Raw genomic sequence first — 22,495 nt, forward strand, 5'->3', positions numbered from 1 at the left:
CACAACTGGATTCATTGATTTCCAAACAGGGTGAGCAGCCTGCTGCCCACCAACCCTTCCCAGGAACCTGAACAGTGGGACCCAGTGCTGACTGGCCTGCCCTAGACCCTCATCTTTGCTTTCAGTGCTGTCTGGGAAGAACTGCCAGGCAGACTGACCTGCTGAGTTCAGTGAGTATCCAGGGCAGTAGTCCTCCTTCCTCTGTCACCTGCTTTCCTATTTTGCAAAGGAGGCTTCCCAGGCTGTGTCCCTGAACCTGTTCCTTTGTAAAATTTCTGTTTCTTAATATGAGGCTAAAATACTGTATTCCTGTTAATTACTCCTATCCTTGAGTTCCCAAACGCTCAGCCTCCCTTTATACTAACTCTCCAGTTTCTGTAACTGATTTTCTAAATTTTATTGCTATTTTTGGCTCCTTCTCTAAGTACAGTTTGATCACTTGAGGACTTGAAGATTATTTAGTCATTGATAGTTATACAGCAGTAAAGGATTAAAAACCAATTTCTGACTATTGTCATCAGATATATGCATCAAGTTAAGAACACATATTACTTTTTATAACATAATTTAATAGTGTATTGAGTTAAAATTGACAGACAGTAAACCCCACATATTGAAAGTATAAATCTGATGTTTTGGTATATCACTCTCCCCCCACCCCAGTTTTCCTTTGTTAAAAAATGGGCCATTTGGGGGAATTCCCTGGCTGTACAGTGGTTAAGACTCTGTACTCCCAGTTCAGGGGGCCCAGGTTTGATCCCTGGTCAGGGAACTAGACCCCATCTGCTGCAACTAAAGATCCCACACGCTGCCACTAAGACCTGCTGCAGCCAAATAAAAAAACGAAGGAAAAGGGGCCTTTGTAATGCCTCCGCCTTCCCCAGGGGACTATTGATTTACTTTCCATTGGTGTATGTTACTTTGCATTTCCTAGAATTTTATGGACATGGAATTATACACTGTGTACTATATCATTTATTTATATTTGATTTATTGATATTTATTGTTGGTTGACAGAGCACCCAGGCTGTTGAGAGGGACATATGAAGAATGATATTTTAACATACTATGGCTCAATTTGTGGGTCCACCACCTGTGAACAAGATGGCAGCCATTCAGAATTTTCAAAAGTGCAAGTCTTCTAAAATTTCTGTCATCAGAATGTTACATTATTTTATTGCTTAAGTTTGGAGTCCTTCCCGAAATTTATCTCTAATAACATAGTAACATGCCTTAGCAACCAGCACTACAGATAGTTTCTTTTACGTAGTATATGATGTCTGAAGTCGGTCCTGTTACATTAGTACCTGTTAGATCATGAATCAACCTCAGAGATGGAGGTGAAGAGATGCATTTCTAGGAAATGTTCACTTTTAACCATCCCTCCATGGCCCCATTGAAATAGGGAGATAAATAAAGTAGATAATAGAAGCTGACCCAATAAAGCCTCAGCAATGAGAATCCCAAGTAATAGGTCATGTTGTACGACACCTTTGGGATCCTTGGCCTATGACAAAATAAAATTTGAAAGTCACAGCAATAACTTTAAAACATGGAGAAAAGAGCACTATTATTAATTCAGGGATTTGGGGATGTTTTCCTCAGCATGTAAGTACAATGTAGACAGCTCATTTTTGTTCTTTTTTCACGTTTTCATGTAGTCTTAGCATCATGTGCAAAACATCATTTTGTAAATGTCCTCCTTGTTGGAGAATCTTGTATAATAGGAGAGTGGTAGTAATATAATAATTGCTATTGGTAGAAGCCTTTTATAACTAGGAAAAAACAATAATCACATGTAAATTTTTAGAATGATTTGCTTCATTGTAAGAGACCCTGTAATTGAGACTTTCTGTGAAATTCCAGAAACAGTCACTCTGAGTGGAGAGAGAGTATGGGTCAGTCAGACAGAAAAAAAGTTACTATTTTGAAGAAAATATGTAGAGACTTTTTAGAAACCCTGGAGAATATAATTATAGGACTTTAATTTCAGAATCATCTTTAAAAAGGAAAAGTTATATGGGGTATAATTCATCTACTTCATAATGTTGAAGAAATAAGAGACCTGGAAACCAGATCAAAATTATCAGTTAATCCTTATATAACATTAATCTTTTGGAAAATTTTGTGTCTAAAACTGCTATCAAATTGCAGTGAGAAAAGTACCTGGATAATCTAAGTGATCTCAGGGTAGTGTTTTTTAATTGCATAACTACATTCCAGACGTCACCACAGATACTGTATTGGCAGAAATATCCCAAGGCTGTGCACTGTGAACCCAGTATTATTAGCAATCAGGCCAGTCACTTTTTGGGATCAGTCTCTTCAGTGTACACCCAGAGATGCTTACACATATGACCTGTGTTTCCCAGGGCCCTTCCAGTTTGTGTCCAGGATAGCTTATCTTACTTTGATGGGATTCTGGTAGGCAATGTTACAGGAAGGTGTTTGTCTTGTGAATAATCAAAACTTACTGGTGATTTCAACAGTCATTGTGAGGTCTCCACTTCAAGCTGGGCACCAGGTGCCATCTATGCTACCCTCAGATAGTTTCTGGATCCTTCTTCAGACCTAGCATCATCGTCTCATTAAATCCTTTCCTATTTTTCCAAATACCCTTAACTAGTCTTTCCACCTTTGAATTTTCCAGCCTTTGCTGCTATTTACAGAGTAAGTAGCTCAGTGTTCTGTGTGAGCTGGGGATGGGTTCTAGAGGAAGGAAAAAGGACCTTAGGAGAGAAAGCCATTCACAGATAAGAGAAAAAAGGGAGTGAACAAGAAGCACATGTCTTAGTACATCAGGCTACACACAGAGCTATCTTTCTTACTATACCTAAGAGCTTCTCAAAACCAGGTCCCATATTCTTTTTACTCCTGTGTCCTCAAGTTCTGCTCAATAGGCTCTCTGTCAAATCTGCTGCATGAGTGAATAAATTACTTAATATAAACATGATTATACATGACATGAATATTATATATGCTACTAGGAAACATATCTATGTTCAAGGTGACATGATTGGCATTGCTTAGATTTCCCATGCCTATGAACTAGAAAGATAGATTTCAGATAGTTTATATAGGGTACAGTATTGAATGAGGGGACTATTAGCCATGACAAATAGATTGACTTTATCATCATAGAAGTTTATTTCTCAAGTAACTGTTCAAAGCGTTTCTTTTTTTTTAATTGGAGTATAACTACTTTGCAATGTTGTATTGGTTTCTGCCATATAACAGTATGAATCAGTCATAATTATATCTATATCCCCTCCCTCTTGAGCCTCCCTCCCTCCCTCCCTGCTTCCATCCCACTCTCTAGGTCATCACAGAGTCCAGGCTAAGCTCCCTGTGTTTTTTATTGGTAGGAAGTTAAGGGAATGAAACTCCTTCTCTCTTTTGCCTCCTCTCCCATCCCTCCCTTTCTGTTTCTGGAGACCTTGTTAACTGTATCCAGCCAGCAGAAGGAGAAGAGTGTAGAGGTCAACACATCTGTTTCCTAAAAGCTTTGGCTACTCATACTCCATTGGCTAAAACTCAGATAGTCTAGCTGTGTGCCAAGGAAGAAGAAATTGGTTTCTGAGATCTGTTAGCAATCTGCCACAATAAGCTTACTGTAACTATTTTTATTCTTCCCAGGAATTTCTTTTAATAGTAGATAGTATGACTCTATTTTCTTCAAGATAACAAGAGATTAAATATGTGAGTAGAAAAATTTTTAACCAGTGAGATAGAATTCATCAATTAATTTTCCCTGCCTGTCTAATAAATTTCACTTTTGTAGTTAAGTGAATTTCTTTTGTTCTCTAGGCACAGGAGATATTAGAGTATAAAGAATTACAGAGGCTATCTTTATGGTTTAGAGCAAGCATGCCACCAGAGCATAAATAAAGTTGATTTAACAGAAGTTTTCCCTGTTTTTTAATGACCTGCAGTAGGAAATGAGAAGTCTAGACTGCTTAATTTTATAGTTTGCATTACAGCTACTTTTATTCATTATCTTTGAAATAGTTTCAGTTTAAATGTAGACAAATTTAATATTTATGCTTTAGCTTTAAAGTCCTAAATTTAAATTTCAGAGCAGTTTTTGTTAGTGTAGTTCTTAAAGGAAGTGTTGGTTAATTGAAAATAAAATGGCATCTCTCAGTACATATCATATTCTTTAAGCCATGTAAAAAAATTGGATCACTTAATCTTTTAAGTCAACCTCCCTGATATTTTTTTCTTTGTTTTTAAAGTCCAAAAGTCCTTCTTATTTTTGGTTTATTCCTTGTGAGTTAAAGTTTGAAAGACCAGTGCTTAAGTTATGTTCTTAAATTCACTCCAGAAGCATTTCCTTTTAAAAAAATATCATTGATACCTGGGACAGGGTGCTCAGGGCTGGTGCACTGGGATGATCCTGAGGGATGGGATGGGGAGGGAGGAGGGTGGGGGTTCAGGATGGGGAACACACGTACACCCATGGCTGATTCATGTCAATGTATGGCAAAAAGCACTACAATATTGTAAAGTAATTAGCCTCCAATTAAAATAAATTAATTAATTAAAATAAATAAATTCTAGAGGAAAAATATATATATATATAACTGCTTAAATAAGTCCATTTCATTAATGGTCTTTGAAATGCTTTCAAACACTCATGTATCAATCCAGATGCCTCCTACTCATGACTCAGTCCTGTTTGTTAAGTATGAATTCATCAGAGTTCAACAGTTATTTACTGAGGCCCACTGTACACCAGACATATTCTAGAAACAGCGGGATTCGAAAATGGATGATGCAAAATTCAGGCCCTCTGAGGACTGTCATTTAGAAACAATCAAGTGTCCATCATTGGATGAATTTATAAAGAATATGTGATATATATATACAATAGAACATTATTCAGTCATAAGAAAGAAGGAAATCCTGCCATTTGTGAAAACATGAATGGACCCTGAGGGCGTCATGCTAAGTGAAATGTCAGATGTAAAAAGACAGTACTGTTTGATGGCACTTACATGTGGAATCTAAAAAAGCCAAATGTGCAGAAGCAGAGAGTGGATTGGTGGTTATCAGGGGCTAAGAGCTGGGAGAAATGGGGAGACATTGGTCAAAGAGTGCAAATTTCCAGCTAGAAGATGAATATGTTCTGGGAATCTACTGCATGGCATTGTGATTACAGTTAATAATACTGTATTATACATTTGAAAGTTGCTAAATCTTATGTGTGTTCTCATCACAAAAATAGAAATGGTAATTACGTGACATGATGGCATGTTAGCTGAGCTATGGTCGTAATCATTCTGCAACATATAAGTGTACCAAATCAATATGATCCATTGCCTTCTTCTAGACTTATACAATATTATACACCAATTATGTTTCTATAAATCTGGAGTGCAAAAAGTCTAACAGATTCTCAGCTGATGTGGTAAACTCAACAAGTCCAGCAGGAGAACTAGAACCCAGGGAATTTGGAATGGTATCCCTGATACAGAAGACCTGAGAACAGCCTTGCAAATATGATTTAGATGAGTCCAAGCAAGAGAATATGTACTCCAGGAAAAGGAAAGCTTGCAGGCAAAAGCATGGAGATGGAAGAGTCAAGTTCATGTGCAGGGAAGGGGAGGGTCAGTATGAGTCTTGGAGTAAGCAATCTATGGAAGGGGGACCACAGGAGAGGAGAATAGATGGCCTTGACCATCTTCTTAAGACATTAATTTATGAGGGTGCATAACTACTCTTCCAATCCATCCTGGTTTTATTTATAAACTCTATACCCTTTTGTAAATCTTTTTAAATTATGAAAGTAATGTATATTTACTTTTTAAAATTTATATTGAATTATAGTTCCTGTATAGTATTATATAAGATAACATATTATATAAGAACAATGTTTTTAAATTATAAAAGCGATGTATATTTAATTTTATAAGATTTATAAAATGAAGAAATACACAAAATAAAAATAATCTGTAATGTCACCAACTGGAGGTAACTGCTATCTTATTCAAAATGAAATACACATTTACATACTGGAATAATATTTTCTTCATAATTTTAATCCTGCTTTTTTGCATGACATTAATCATATTTTTCATATCATTAATGATTTTCAGAAACGTCATTTTAATAAGCTGTATAACATTCCATTTTATGCATGTGCCATAATTTATTTAATTACTCCCTTATCATTGTGCTTTTAATCATTCATTACCTTTGCTCCAGCAGCTTAATACAAAGCCAGTGTAGATAAAACTAGACTTCCTGTTGCTTCTGTTGTTTACTGATCCACTGAAACTACTAGAAGGGCAGATCTTGCCAGACTGCTTTACAATACTGAATCTCACCTCTAAGCAGCAGGATGAATTCCTGAGAAACACATGCGCTTCCATAGAAAACAACAAGTAGCTATGGCAGCTCTGCTTGCATAAGGATTGTTTTTCCTTTGGATCCCTACATATCATTTCTCCAGTTACTATGTGAATGATTTTCAAAAGTTTAGGTGTGTGTATATGTGAACAGTGGTATGATGGTGTGATGGAAATGGCAGTGTAATGGTATTTTGTTGCCAAATAAAATACCTGACACTTAATAGCCAGGCGGCTGTCAGTTATCTTTCCCTCTCCTATGCTCAGTCTCTCGGTCATGTTCTGTCCATGGAATTTTTCAGGCAAGAATAATGGAGTGGGTTGCCATTTCCTCCTCCAGGGGATCTTCACAACCCAAGGATCAAACCTGCATTTCTTGCATCTCCTGCATTGGCAGGCAGATTCTTTACCTGTAGAACCACCAGTCCCTTATTTATTTCAGATAGTCATAAAAATGTGGTCTAAAGGACTTTTTTTTTTTCTTTTTAAAATGCATTACTCAAATACAGAATTAGGCTGAATCAAACACTCAAGATTGGAAACCCTTTGATCTATCGTTTGGTGTTGCCTTAGGGAATCAAATCTAATTGTACAACTGATCTAACTATCATGAAGAAATGGTTTGTTAAAGTGAACAAAAAATATAATTAGTCTGGAAGAAGTTTGATTAAGTGACAATATATTGACAGGACCAAGAAGTGGCCTTCAGCCTCTGTGGTTTGGGAGCACCATAAAAGAGTAAACCTGTGTTTAAGAAACCCATAGGATGTTTCGTTTAATTGTAATTGGAAGAAGTTATTGGTTTGTTCAATTACTTCCTTTCTGGTGTCTTTTTCCCTTCAGTTATCAATGTGGGAGAGCTATGATGTTTCATTACTGGCTGAGAATCCTGTATCAAGCTAATGGGTGTTTTAATAGAGATGGAAGCAGTTGTTATAATAAAATGATCTGAAAGTAGATAGTCTATCAGAGATCTGACACTTGCTCAAAGCCGATAGAAACCATCCATCAGTACATTTCTTGCTTAGGACCCACTCAAGGCTCTATCTGATGACTTCTCATTCAGATATGTGGAAATTGTAGTATTCTGTTTCTTTATTTATGGCATCAGTGAGCTCATTTCACTCAAAGCAGTATTTCTCCTGATATAAATTTGTCAGTTAGTTCTCTAATAAATATAGAGTAGCTATTTTGACTGTCATCTTACATTTCTTGGCATGCCATTCAAAACCTTTTTTTCTGAATAACTGGTGAGTTCATCAAAATGCATAAAGCCTTTTTGTAGTGCTATGTTAATAATTAGAAAACTTGTGGTAGATTACTACGCAAAAGCACTCTAGCTATCTTATTCATACTGGATAGTTTGAGAAATCAGCTTCCTTTTTCTCCTTCTGGAAATAATCTCAAAATCAAGTAGGCAGTCTAATCCTTGCTATTAGAGGTGGCTCAGGGAAGCATAGTAGTTAAGAGCTTTCTGGTTTTACTCTGTTTTTGTTTTTTTTTTAATTTTTTTAAATTTATTTATTTTTTAAATTTTATTTTATTTTTAAACTTTACATAATTGTATTAGTTTTGCCAAATATCAAAATGAATCCATCACAGGTATACATGTGCTCCCCATCCTGAACCCTCCTCCCTCCTCCCTCCCCATACCATCCCTCTGGGTCTTACTCTGTTTTAAAGCAATCTACTCCTTATTATAGAGCAAGCAATTCATATTATCTTGGGAGCCTAACTATAATATCATCTAATGTATGAAAAAAGCATGTCTATTTTAAAAGTAACAAAATCATTGCAGATGGTGACTGCAGCCATGAAATTAAAAGACACTTGCTCCTTGGAAGAAAAACTATACCCAACCTAGACAGCATATTAAAAAGCAGAGACATTACTTTGCCGACCAAGGTCTATCTAGTCAAAGCTATGGTTTTCCCAGTAGTCATGTATGGATGTGAGAGTGGACCGTAAAGAAAGCTGAGTGCTGAAGAATTCATGCTTTTGAACTGTGGTGTTGGAGAAGACTCTTGAGAGTCTCTTGGACAGCAAGGAGATCCAACCAATTCATCCTAAAGGAAATCAGTCCTGAATATTCATTAGAAGGACTGATGTTGAAGCTGAAGCTCCAGTATTTTGGCCACCTGATGTGAAGAACTGACTCATTACAAAAGACCCTGATGCTGGGAAAGATTGAAGGCAGGAGGAGGAGGAGATGACAGAGGATGAGATGATTGGATGACATCACCAACTCAATGAACATGAGTTTGAGCAAGCTTCAGGAGTTGGTGGTGGACAGGGAAGCCTGGCATGCTGCAGTCCATGGGGTCGCAAAGAGTCAGACATGACTATAATGAATGAGTGACTGAACTGAACTGAACTTGATTACAATATAATAAATGAATAAATGTTTTAAGTAACTTGCTAGTATTTATAGGAATAAATCTGGAAGTTTTTGTTCATCAGTATTTTTACTCCAGTAGCTTAGTTTTTAATGATCAGAGTTTCAGTGTCTCTTTCCTGAATTCACATATTTCTTCATCTGTATTCTTCCTTCAGGACTCATATCTATCTTGTATCTGAGACACTTGTGCTAATGCTACATCTTTTTCATTAGGCTATGAGCTCTTGAGTATACTGCCATAATGACTAGCATGTTTTCTATGAGAGACTTTTGGTCTGTATTTGTCAAGTGATTGAATAAGTAAAAGTATTCTAAGTCTCATATCCTACGCATTAAGCTAAGCTACCCAGTAAAAGGGATAGAACTGGCAAAGATTTTTAAATTTCTAGGAGTTTCCAGAATTCCATTTTATTAAACACTTTGTCCAACTTGCTGCTAACACATCAGAGAGAGTTTCAATTCTATGTTGAACGAGAAGTATCAGTTATGATTATATTATCCACATGCTTCTGGTCCTCATATCTTTCTCCAGAGCTTCTGGCTCATTTTTCTTTTCATCTAGATATCACTACTAGCAAAATTGCTATCCTGTTATACTCAACATTTTAAAGATGAGGGTTTCTGAAAGCTCTTTAAAAGTATTTCTATGTACATGAAACAAAATAGATACCTGGTTAAAAAATCAAACATACAACTTGAAAAGCAATAGCATCCCTGACTCACTTCCTGCTTACCTTCTATCAGTTTTTCTAAGAGTAGTTCCTCACCTGAGCTACAAACCAGAAAATGGCCGGAGAGACTAATTTCTCAGATCTCCCAAGGATGGCACATAACTAGTACCATACCTGCTACATGGGGGAGAAGTTCATTTATAATTTACTCAGGATGCCTTAGGACATTAGAACTTAATTCTCTTGTGAAATTCCAGTTGAGAGGAAGTGCTAGAAGGGACTGCTTTCCTATTCTTCTAATATGTTTATACGATGCTTTGTTTAATTGGTCCATTTTATACATTATTAGTAACTAATTGTATGATAGATGGTGATTTACCTCCCTTGTACCACTGCCCATCTATACTCCCTTTAAGTTACCTTTGTAGCCTTTACCAGTATATGTTTTTGCCTTCATTTCTTGTTTTATCTACTAAAGAGAGTTTGTTTGTTTGTTTTAATTTCCTATTTCCAAATAGAGTTATATTCTGAGCTCTGAGTGGACGTGATGTTTTTAGGAACAGTATTCAACGCACTACGGGTAGTTTTCAGTGTATTGATGGTGTTTGAGTATTTAAAGCACTAGTATTAGATGAAATCATTAAGAAGTTAGTAGATGGAAAATAAAATACCTGAAAATAGATCTCTAAGGAGCTGAAACTTTTGGAGATTGAGAAGATAAAAGCTGCAAAGAAGACTAGATAATAGAGGCAATGAGGTAAAAGAACTAAGACAGGGCTATATCCTTGCAAAGTGAGAGGTTTTAGGAGAGGGTGTGAACTCCTGCTTGGTCTTTCTCTACCTGGATTTAGTCCTTTATTTTATTGCATTACATCATCAGTAACACCTTTTAAAAAATAGTGCATGGCACAAAAACTTTCTAAGAAATTATGTCTTACAATATATTTATCTTGCTTTTATATAGGTATTTAATAGTTTTGCCAAGTGTAGAATTCTAGGGTCAAAATCATTGCTTTATTGTCTTACCACAGTGAGAAGTGTGATGCTAGACTTATTCTTATCCCTTTATGTGTAACCTGAAGGTTGTACATAAAGGTTATCTCCCTTCTGGAAGATATTAAGATTTATATTTCGTTTCATACATGATGCCAGTCCAGGTTTGATGCACGGTACTGGATGCTTGGGGCTGGTGCACTGGGATGACCCAGAGGGAGGGTAGGGGAGGGAGGAGGGAGGAGGGTTCAGGATGGGGAACACGGGTATACCTGTGGCGGATTCATTTCGATATTTGGCAAAACTAATACAATATTGTAAAGTTTAAAAATAAAATAAAATTTAAAAAAAAAGATTTATATTTCGTACTTATTGTGAAATTTCACAATGTGAGTTTAAATGTGAGTCTGTTTAATTTATTTGAGGTGGTGTTGTATATGGGGTCAGGGTTTGACCTCTGCAACTAGAGTATCTGGATTCAAATAGCTGATCTCTCAAGTCTTATATTGCTTTTTTTTTAAATTTCAGCTATCATATTTTTAATTTCCAAGAAATTAAATCTTCCAAGGAAAGATTAGAAATTTTCTAGGGAACTAAATCTCCTTCTTATTCTTTGACTACTCCTTTTTTATAACACTGTATCCCTTATGAATAAAATATTCTTCCAAATCTATCAGAAAGCATTAACTAGAAATATTTTAAATTGTGTTCTGTTTATTATTTCTGTTTCCTTCAGGGTCAGTTTTTATGATGGTATATCTTGGTTATTCTGTTAAATGTTATAGTCTTTTCTCAAGTATTTGTTTCTCCTTGATTTCACGATAATATTTAAGAGTGAATTTTCAAATAAAACAGTATTGTTTGATCTTCAATATGAAGATAAAATTTGTTGACCAACAGACTTATTAACTGAGTTAAAAAGATGCCACTTTTTATACTTTGAACTCTAAACTCTAAAATGCAGGAGACTTTCTTACAAAGGATAATTCCAACATTAGCTACTTAGTTTCCTCCACACATTATATTTATTTTCCTTACAGAAGAACAATCCATTCTGGCTGTGGGGGTAATTGCTTTCTTTCAGCTGTCCTCTTAAAGTGGGAGGAGGTAATTGGGTTGATTATTCATCAGTAGACCTTTAATTAACTCAAATTTCTTGAATTTGCTTCTTTTATTGATGGTGTTTTACTTTTTGCCTTTGTTTACATGTTTCTTTGTTCCTTTAACATATGTTTATAAGATTAGGAAGAAGAAGAGATTTAACAATGTTTTTAATCTTTCATCTTTAATTAGAAGTTTTTTGTACCCTTTTTGTTAAAAAATTAATAATATATGTTATAGATATTAAATACACCATTACATTTATATTGTATCTTATACATGTAGTGAACGTATTTTTTATACCAGTTCGACTCCATTTAATATTATAATCAAGTTTTTGACATAAATATTTGAAATAGGATGAGAAAGTGTCATCTTATCTTGTTATTGCATCTTAGTGAATGCTTTTAAGCTACCACCCCTGCTGTAGTTCCCCCTGATCTCGAAGGACTCAAAAGGTGACATGCTGAGCTTGCCACTTAGTTATTTGATGTTACAAATAGATCATTCATTCACTCAGTAAATGCTTATGAACCTCTAACTATGTGTCTAGTACTTTGCTAGATGTTAGAGAAACACACACACACACACAGATGCAGTCACTGCCCATATTTACACACATTATTTTTAAACTACTGTAATATTAAGGAAATTTTGGGCATGAAAACAATTTATTATACCTTGATTGTGTAGTGGTTACATATCAAAACTCATGAAATTGTTGATCATTTTTGTATATAAATGTTACCTCAATATAGATGGTTTTAGGTGTGAGGAAATAATATGTGTACCATGATGACTATAGTTAATAACACTGTATTGTATAATAAAAAATTTTTTAAATAGTATGGTTTCAATGTTCTTACCAAAAATAAAAAGTAAATCTGTGAGGTGATGGATGTGCTAATTAACTAAATGGGAGAATCCTTTCATGCTTCATACTTATATTAAATCATCATATTTGTACACTTTAAATATATTATCATTTTGTGAATTACACCTTAATAAAGTGGGGGGGAAATAATGTTAGTCTTAATAAAATGAATACCAAAAAAAAAAAAAAAGTCATTTAAGAATAAGCCCAGTCAAAATATATAGAAGACATCCTTTTAAAAACCTATGAAGACCATAAAAGCTATAAAAATCATTAGAGAAAAAGGAAATACATCATGTATATGGATTAAAAGATTCAATAATGTAAAGAATCAATTCTCCCCAAATCAATCCATAGAACCAATTCAGACTTCCCCTCACCCTATTTTTTTGTTTTGTTTTGGGTTTTTTGGTGAAAAATTCACAAACTGATAAAGAGAAAACCCAAACAGTCAAGATAATTTTGAAAAGTGAGCAAAAAGATAGGGAGGAATACCTATTATGAGCTAGGCACTGTTTCTCCTTAAGGAAAAGTTATTAGATTACTTAATAGCAGTAGTCAACAGCAAACTATTAAGAGATAGAGAGTATTACTTCTAGGTCAAAAACAGAAAACTCAGAGAGGTTTAGTAAAATACTCACCGTTACCCAGTTAGCACACCAAAGAGCTGAAATTCACTCACATTAGGATATATTATGAGACATCTCAGAGTATAAGCTGTTTCTGGTTGGCCAAACTGGTCTTCAGAGGCAGCCTATGGTAAGAGAAAGAGCACTGGGCTTGAGAGAGTTCTGGGCTGTGGTTTGACCGTGGGCAATGCATTTGCTTTCACTGCTTCTTTGTCTGTGACATAGGGATAGGAATAGTTCACATAGCTGTTGTGACGCCTAAATGACCTAATGAAGAAATGATATTATGCTTAAGAGCAGTCATTGGCTTCCTAATTATGAACTGTAAAGTAATTAAAGTAATTTTCACTAAATCTCCAATGTTATCCAACTTGTGAAAAGAATTTTAGGATTTTCATAGTTTATTTACATATATCATCATTTTACTTTTAAAAAGTTCACATGAGAAAATTAGCCTTCTTATGAAATTTTGGGCAATATTTTATTAATATATTCAAATCTGACATAGTTGTAAAAAACAATGCAATACTCAAATGAGTTTGCTTTCCTTGAGCACTCACATCTGAATGTTGAAAGCAGACTTCCCATAAATTCACAAAAGACAGAAGGAAATGACCTTTTGATTAAAAAAAAAAAAAACTGTTGCAGATAATCTGAAAAGCAAATAATCCACATGTGGGCAATCAAGAGTTGATTAATTGTTTTGAGGATGTTTAATTGCCTACTGTTATCAATATAATTTAACTACCAGTACACAGGATAGTGACATAAATAGTCCAAGCACTATTTTTTAATGAGAAATGATGTCTAGGTTTTTATTAATAATAAACACTTTGAAACACAGTACTCTCATTATTTGACTTTGCCATTAAAAATAGCTTTTTGATTTAAAAAAAAAAGTCTTTTTCTTTTGTATAGGGTAGCAGCTTAAACTAATGATTAGGGTCTGTTTTAGACATAGATGGTTCTAGATATTTGCACTTTATATTGTTCTCAGGTATGCTGTTATAGTAGAAATAACTTATCATGCATGAGAAGGCTTTGTTTATCATTTAAGTGTCTCATTTTACAACTACATTTAATTTTACAAAGAAATGATTTGTCACTTCCTGAAGTGACCTTCTAAATGCTGATATCAAAAGCCATTTTCATTTGGCTACCTCTGAAGCCAGTGTTCTGGCTTCAGAACATAGGAGGCACCCAGTCTTACGTCACCATACCTGAGGGAGATGAAAAAGGCAAGATACTAACATCTGTGAGCTTTTTTTTTTACTCATACAGTTTCCTTTCTTGTTTTCTGCCTGTTGGTTTATTTTTAATGATTATGTAGTGGGTTTCCATTTCCTTCTCCAGAGGATCTTCCCGACCCAGGGATCAAACCCAGATCTCCCAAATTGTGGGCTTTACTGTCTAAGCCACCAGGGAAGTCCTTAAAACATATGCACTTTCCAGAAAATCTATCCCCGCAGTGCTTCCACTTTTATTTTCTAAGTCGATTTTGATCCCTGGAGTATAACTGCTATTTGTAACTGCTATTGGATAGCTAAACAGTTTTTGGATTTTAGATTCTCTGCGCTCTGGGACAGCATCTTAATATCATCACTAGCTGACTGTTCTAAAAGTAGCTGCTGAAAAAGTTCTAAGTGTTCCCGAGGAACTACAAACTAGTTCCTTCCTAAGAAAGAATATGTAATGAAATCATAGTTTTTCATAAAATTTATTTTTAGCTTTTTATATAATGTACCTGCAGAGGGTAAAATTAAGTCCCTTGTAATCAAGAATAAATCATATGAACTTATACATCCCGTACTGATCTTTTTGAATACTCTTATTCAGTTGGAAAGTAATTTGTTCAAACTTGGTGATTCTTATAACTTTTTCTCCCCTAGGTCTGCTGTTCTTTGTGTTTCTAACTCGATAATATGAAGGTTTGTTTTTAACTGACCTAAAGAAGTACCAAAGAAATAAATTATTTGATTTTTTTTTGCTATTTTCTGTTAATATATGATATGTAAAGCTTAATATGTATCTGAAAATGCACACAGTGTGTGCATTTAGATATTCTAACTCACAGTAATATTTAAATTTGTGATGGATAAAAATCTATTTAATTCTTAAGTGGCGGATCAGATTTCAATTCTTATTAAGGTTTACAAAGTAACAGCATACATACCATCAGATAGCTTACAATGCTGCTTGTTTTATCTTTCGCTTTAATTAGAACCACGACAAAAACAAACATATGTCCTTTTGGGAAGTGCATACTTTGGCAATTCAAGCACACTTTCATTTTCTACTGACTTTCACCAAAGTAGAAAAGTTTTCATAAACAAATCAAAAATAGCAAGAACATGAAAGTATAAAATAAAGCATTGTATGTTATCTGGCCAGCTTTACTTTGCTGTCCTAAATGGTAACAAGTATATAATTTGAGCCATGACATATGGATATTTATACTGTATTTGATAAATTGAGTCATATTGTAAATGAATTAAGGCATTTCAGTACCTAAGGAATTACTCAGTAATTTGTTCTGAAATGTGACTAATTGTTCCATACTATATCAAAATTCCAGTTATTTATATGCCATCTTAATAAGTTTTGTCATATTCATATATTGTCTGTGCCAATATATACTTAATGTGGTTTCTGTAATCCCTCTCACTTTTAAAGTTTAAATACGATTTCACTACTGTACTATTAGCACCACTTGCTATCAGTTCAGTCGTTCAGTCCTGTCCGACTCTTTGTGACCCCATAGACTGCAGCACGCCGGGCCTCCCTGTCCATCACCAACTCCCGGAGTTTACTCAAACTCATGTCCATTGAGTCGGTGATGCCATCCAACCATCTCATCCTCTTTCGTCCCCTTCTCCTCCTATCTTCAATCTTTCCCAGCATCAGGGTCTTTTCCAATGAGTCAGTTCTTAACATCAGGTGGCCAAAGCATTGGAGCCTCAGCTTCAGCATCAGTCCTTCCAATGAATATTCAAGACTGATTTCCTTTAGGATGGACTGGTTGGATCTCCTTGCTGTCCAAGGGACTGTCAAGAGTCTTCTCCAACACTCCAGTTCAAAAGCATGAATTCTTCAGTGTTCAGCTTTCTTTATAGTCCAACTCTCACATCCATACATGACTACTGGAAAAACCATAGCTTACTATAAATAGAAATAATGCAGAAACATGAAATAAAGTGTTTACCTATTATCACCTAAATACCATACCAGTGGTGGCAGATGTGTCACATGTTAGGAAACACTGTCCTGTAGGATTGTAAATTCAGACTTTAATCAATTTATTTTCTTAAAACACAATTTAGATATATACTAAACCCGGTGAGGGCAGGAATTACTTCTGCATTGTGTGTCCTTGTTTCCCCAGCACTTAGTACTTGACATATAACAGGTATTCAATAAATATTGAATGGTAAATTAATGAGTGACATATATTTGCTTATTTATCTTTTAAAATAAAACTTAATAATAACAGTTAAATAATAATAGTCAAATTGTATAGGAAAATGCACTATGGCCAGCATATGTTTCAATTCCCAGTCTTCAGGGGATATCAACTAATATACTGCATAGCATTTCTATTAAAATTTAATGGTTATAGATCAAGGAAGGCTGCTGTAATATAAACAAAGAGAAGTGGGGATGAAGCAGTATAACAGTGGTCCTGGTGATTAGAATGATTGACAAGAGAAAATGAATGAGGAGTAAAATTTTAAATATATATCTGTGTCATATGACCTGAGATAACCCTTGTGTTGCAGAAAGATAAAAGGGCTAAATGCAAGTACACATGAAATGTGAAAGTTGCTTCAGTAGAGAAGGCTCTGTTCCATTAATAGTTACTTGTAAATCACCAATGCTAATGAACAAATTCTTCTAAAATAAGGTACTCTAAACATCCCCTTCACAGCCTTCTTCCAATAAACTCACTTCCAAAGCTTAAATTCCAACCTGTTTTCTTTTGTCCATGCACTTAAGAAATGACATAACCAATTTTCTGCATCATTTGTGTTAGAGGAAAAGACCATATAAAGCTGAAATGAGCATAGCATTTTAGTTCCATTTATAAATCAGAGGTTCATCAGTTAGGAGGCCCTTGAAATATAAATACGCTGTTTCATGAAACCTGTAAGGTCTTACTAAATTGAAGCAGTCCACATCAGCTGTATGTCTGGAAGTTAATGGCTAGCTGATTTAACCACTAACAATTATTTTGACAATAGGAATTACTGACAGCAGGAGCTGACTCTGTAGAAGAAGAGCCACAGCGACATGTCATTCATTCAGGGCTTTGAAATAATGTTAAAATTTTGCAATCATATGAAATATTTATTTTTTCACTTATTACCTGATCTAAGAGAATGGTTTGTACCTTCTTTAAGTGAAGGATCTCTGGGTTTATCAAGAAGTAAATGAGTGATGACATTTTTTTCTCCTTTTAAAAAAATTTATTCTTTTATTCAAAGTCTGTCTCTTTCAAAATTGAACAAAGAAAAAGAGAAATTTTAAAAGAGACTGAAAGAAATATATACTTCCAGAATTTGGAATTAGTTGAGACTAAGAAGCAGTGGATAGTCCACTCCAGCTCAACAGTATTTACTGCCTTCTTAGTCTCATCTAACTGAATAAAAGTGGACTGTCTGGAGGGAAAGAACTCTAAAAAGTACTTGGTCTTCCCTTCAACAAGGAAGGAAGGACATTTTCATGATGGTCACTGCAGCAGGGAATATGACTCAGGTGTTCATTTCAGTTCAGTTCAGTCACTCAGTCGTGTCCGACTCCTTGCGACCCCATGAATTGCAGCACGCCAGGCCTCCCTGTCCATCACCAACTCCCAGAATTCACCCAAATTCATGTCCATCGAGTCGGTGATGCCATCCAGCCATCTCATCCTCTGTCGTCCCCTTCTCTCCTGCCCCCAATCCCTCCCAGCATCAGAGGCTTTTCCAGTGAGTCAACTCTTCGAATGAGGTGGCCAAAGTACTGGAGTTTCAGCTTTCGCATCATTCCTTCCAAAGAACACCCAGGACTGATCTCCTTTAGAATGGACTGGTTGGATCTCCTTGCAGTCCAAGGGACTCTCAAGAGTCTCCTCCAACACTACAGTTCAAAAACATCAATTCTTCGGCGCTCAGGCTTCTTCACAGTCCAACTCTCACATCCATACATGACCACAGGAAAAACCATAGCCTTGACTAGACGGACCTTTGTTGGCAAAGTAATGTCTCTGCTTTTGAATATATGGGAAACATTAAGAAAAGCCTGTTCTACCTTGGCAAGTGGAATCTGCAGGCATGGCAAGGTTGTCAAGATGGATATGGCAGCAGATCATTTAGCAAGGTCTGGGGCAACCCCATGATGCTGTGATCACTCACCTAGAGCCAGACATCCTGGAATGCAAAGTCAAGTGGGCCTTAGGAAGCATCACTACCAACAAAGCTAGTGGAGATGATGGAATTCCAGTTGAGCTATTTCAAATCCTAAAAGATGATGCTGTGAAACTGCTGGACTCAAGATGCCAGGAAATTTGGAAAACTCAGCAGTGGCCACAGGACTGGAAAAGGTCCGTTTTCATTCCAATCCCAAAGAAAGGCAATACCAAAGAATATGCAAACTACCACACAATTGCACTCATCTCACATGCTAGCAAACTAATGCTCAGAATTCTTCAAGCCAGAGTTCAACAGTACATGAACTGTGAACTTCCAGATCTTCAAGCTGGATTTAGAAAAAGCGGAGGAAACAGAAATCAAATTGCCAACATCTGCTGGATCATCGAAAAAGCAAGAGAGTTCCAGAAAACCATCTGCTTCTGCTTTATTGATCACACCGAAGCCTTTGACTGTGTAGATCACAACAAATTGGAAAATTCTGAAAGAGATGGAAATACCAAACCACCTGACCTGCCTCCTGAGAAATCTGTATGCAGGTCAAGAAGCAACAATTAGAACTGGACATTGAAAAACAGACTGGTTCCAAATCAGGAAAGGAATACCTCAAGGCTGTATATTGTCACCCTGCTTATTTAACTTATATGCAGAATACATCATGCAAAATGCCAGGCTGGATGCAGCACAAGCTGGAATCAAGATTGCTGGGAGAAATGTCAATAACCTCAGATATTGAGATGACATTACCCTTTTGGCAGAAAGTGAAGAACTAAAGAGCCTCTTGATGAAAGTGAAAGAGAAGAGTGAAAAAGTTGGTTTAAAGCTCAACATTCAGAAAACTAAGATCATGGCATCTGTCCCCATCACTTCATGGCAAATACATGGGGAAACAATGGAAACAGTGAGAGATTTTATTTTGGGGGGCTCCAAAATCACTGCAGATGGTGACTGCAGCAATGAAATTAAAAGATGGTTGCTCCTTGGAAGAAAAGCTATGACCAACCTTGACAGCATATTAAAAAGCAGAGACATTACTTTGCCAATAAACATCTGTCTAGTCAAAGCTATGGTTTTTCCAGTAGTCATGTATGGATGTTAGAGTTGGACCCTAAAGAAAGCTGAGCACTGAAGAATTCATGCTTTAAAACTGTGGAGAAGACTCTTGAGAGTTCCTTGGATGGCAAGGAGATCCAATCAGTCAATCCTAAAGGAAATCAGTCCTGAATATTAATTTGAAGGACCAGTGCTGAAGCTGAAACTCCCAATACTTTGGCCACCTGATGTGAAGAACTGACTCATTGGAAAAGACCCTGATGCTGGGAAAGATTGAAGGCATGAGGAGAAGGGGATAACAAAGGATGAGATGGTTGATGGCGTCACTGACTCAATGGACATGAGTTTGAGTAAGCTCTGGGAGTTGGCAATGGACAGGGAAGCCTGGTGTGCTGCAGTCCATGGTGTTGCAAAGAGTCGGAAATGACTGAGTGACTGAACAGAGGCAACCCCACGCGTCCAGAAACCCAGACGATATATCAGAAGAAGGGGACAGTCTGCCAGGCAACTCTAGGCATTACTTTTTCTTCTGTGAATGAGTAAAGAGACTTGGATGAGAGCCAGATGTTCCCATTTATCAACAAACTGAATAAGGAGAATAATGACCTCATAGCATTTGGGATTAGTAAAAAGCTACTGGAACCAATATATTAGACTCAAGATGCATACTCTGTTTAGGTAATTTTGCCAATTTGAACCTATGTCTACTTGTAAGAAGGAACACACAGCTGGAAGTTAGGCTACCATGAACTTTTAGGTGACCTTGGTTATATCCCAGTATTTCCTTTTACTTCATTTTTTTTCCCATATATTCAATATACTGTCTACATATCAAGATCTTTTTTGAGGGTTGAATGAGTTAATGATATATATGAACCAATTAAAAGGTGACATAAATGAGATATATTTTCAAAAATCAGAAGCATATTGATGCATGAATGCTATTGCCATATACTAGAGATTATGTTGATAGTAATAAAAGACTCTAAAATCTCAGTGACTTAAAGCAAAAAGGTTTATTTCTTGCTCTTACTGTATGTCCACCGCAAGTAGAGGAGGACTATGCCCCATATTATCTTCACTCAGGACTCAGGTTGAACTTCAGAGCTCCTGGAAATCACTGGTCATTGTGATAGGGAGAGAATATGTGCAAATCCACACACTGCATCTTTAAGATTCTGCCTAGAAGTGACACATATCACTTCCCTAGTTGGCTTCAGGAGGTCACACAGCAATCCTAGCTTGTGTCCAGAAGAAGAGTGGGAAGTATTTGGCGAGCAGCACTAATGAATATCAAGATGCTTTGCTTTTTCCGTTTTCTGCAGTGGGGTGACTTTTGCAGCAGGGAAACTGTCCAGATGTTTGTCCTATTACTAATACCACTGCATTCTTTCTGTATAGCTGTCAAAAACAACCAAGTAGGCTGCCTTTATTTTATATTTTCTCAGTTTTAAGGATTTGCTGGCACTGAATATTTTAGTACCTGTCTAACAGAATATTTTAGTTTCTTAGAGAGAGAGGCAACAATTGTATAACATTTCATTTGTGTTTTCTTTCCCAGACATCGATGAGTGCTCTGATGGCTTTGTTCAGTGTGACAGCCGTGCTAACTGCATCAACCTGCCTGGATGGTACCACTGTGAATGCAGAGATGGCTACCATGACAATGGGATGTTTTCACCAAGCGGCGAATCGTGTGAAGGTCAGTACAAGGAAAAGACCTAGAGTTTAAGGGCTTGAAATTGAGACACGTTCAGTAAGACGTAATTAGTTGACATTGATCTCATATTTCAGGTATTGGTGATTTTTGCTGTGTGTTTTTACAAGTGGTTGGAAACATGTTAATATCTAACTTTTGCATCCTAATTATAATAATCAATTGATTTGTGAATAATTAATACTTGCAACAGCAAACCAGTTTTCTGTGGATACTTTGTTGAAGGATGTTTTTAGAATAAATAAACCTATAGTATCAGATAAATTTTTTAATGGCAGCATGTAAAAATCTGACCCAAAAAGAGGTAGAAAAACAGGTGAAAGCAGGATAGAGGGAAAATGAGGTGAGAGAAAATAGGACAATGACGTGGCCAAGAAAAACATGATACATGCTTCTCCGGGCTATTCCTGATGTATCTTTTGCCTGGCAAAGTCAGATGTTTAGTAAATGTTGCAAGCAGAAGGTACGGTCCATGCTTAAAAGACGTCAATCTAATAGGAATGGAAATTTAATCAGATTATATTCAATTATTTAGTAGTAATTTTGTCTTATTTTCAGTGAATTGACAATTCTGCTCCTTTATATCCACTATTAAGGGGCATACATTTTAGAAGGTGGGCAGAGTAAGCAAAGCACAGTGAATAATTGCCAAGGAAACTACCCACACCAAAAGGGTTTGGCATGGAATTGGGAAACAAAACAGACCTCAAGAAGTCTTTGTTTTCTCCATTGGTGTTTACACCTTCATCGAGTAACAGCCTGAGAGAATGATGAGGCTAAAATGACACAGTCGATGAAAGCCTTGGAGAATCTAACTTAACAGTACTTGATGCTTAAATGATGAGATGCCTTTTATCCTCGGGCCTCTAGAGGTTTTCACACAAAGAAAAGTGACGCAGACTTGGGTGATAGATGCCAAGGTTCCGTGTGTGCTTTGCCAACAGCTGCAGAGCTCTGGACCTTGCACAGAGTGTTCATCTGGATTTTTACATGGAATGGGAATGCTGCTGCCTTGCTGCTGCTACTGCTGCTAAGTCACTTCAGTCGTGTCCAACTCTGTTCGACTCCAGAGACAGCAGCCCATGAGGCTCCCCCGTCCCTGGGATTCTCCAGACAATAACACTGGAGTGGGTTGCCATTTCCTTCTCCAATGCATGAAAGTGAAAGGTGAAAGTGAAGTCGCTTAGTCGTGTCCGACTCCTAGCGACCCCATGGACTGCAGCCTACCAGGCTCCTGCCTTACCGGGGGCTAAAACCTAGCATTTGCAAATAACCCTTAGCTGTGATCTGAAGGCTTTACCTTG

General features: G+C 36.4%; 1 protein-coding gene across 3 annotated transcripts in view; it reads left to right on the forward strand.

The window, feature by feature from the left end:
• The window catches only part of NELL2 (neural EGFL like 2), a 460,086-nt gene that overhangs the window by 412,106 nt on the left and 25,485 nt on the right, over nucleotides 1-22,495 (forward strand). For all 3 annotated transcript variants that reach the window (XM_061416377.1, XM_061416378.1, XM_061416379.1), the window contains one exon: nucleotides 21,036-21,176. In XM_061416377.1, coding sequence (XP_061272361.1) covers nucleotides 21,036-21,176 — 141 coding nt within the window. The remainder of the gene's footprint in view (nucleotides 1-21,035; nucleotides 21,177-22,495) is intronic.

This window comes from Bos javanicus, chromosome 5, assembly GCF_032452875.1.
Source record: "Bos javanicus breed banteng chromosome 5, ARS-OSU_banteng_1.0, whole genome shotgun sequence".
Classification (NCBI taxonomy): Eukaryota; Metazoa; Chordata; class Mammalia; order Artiodactyla; family Bovidae; genus Bos; species Bos javanicus.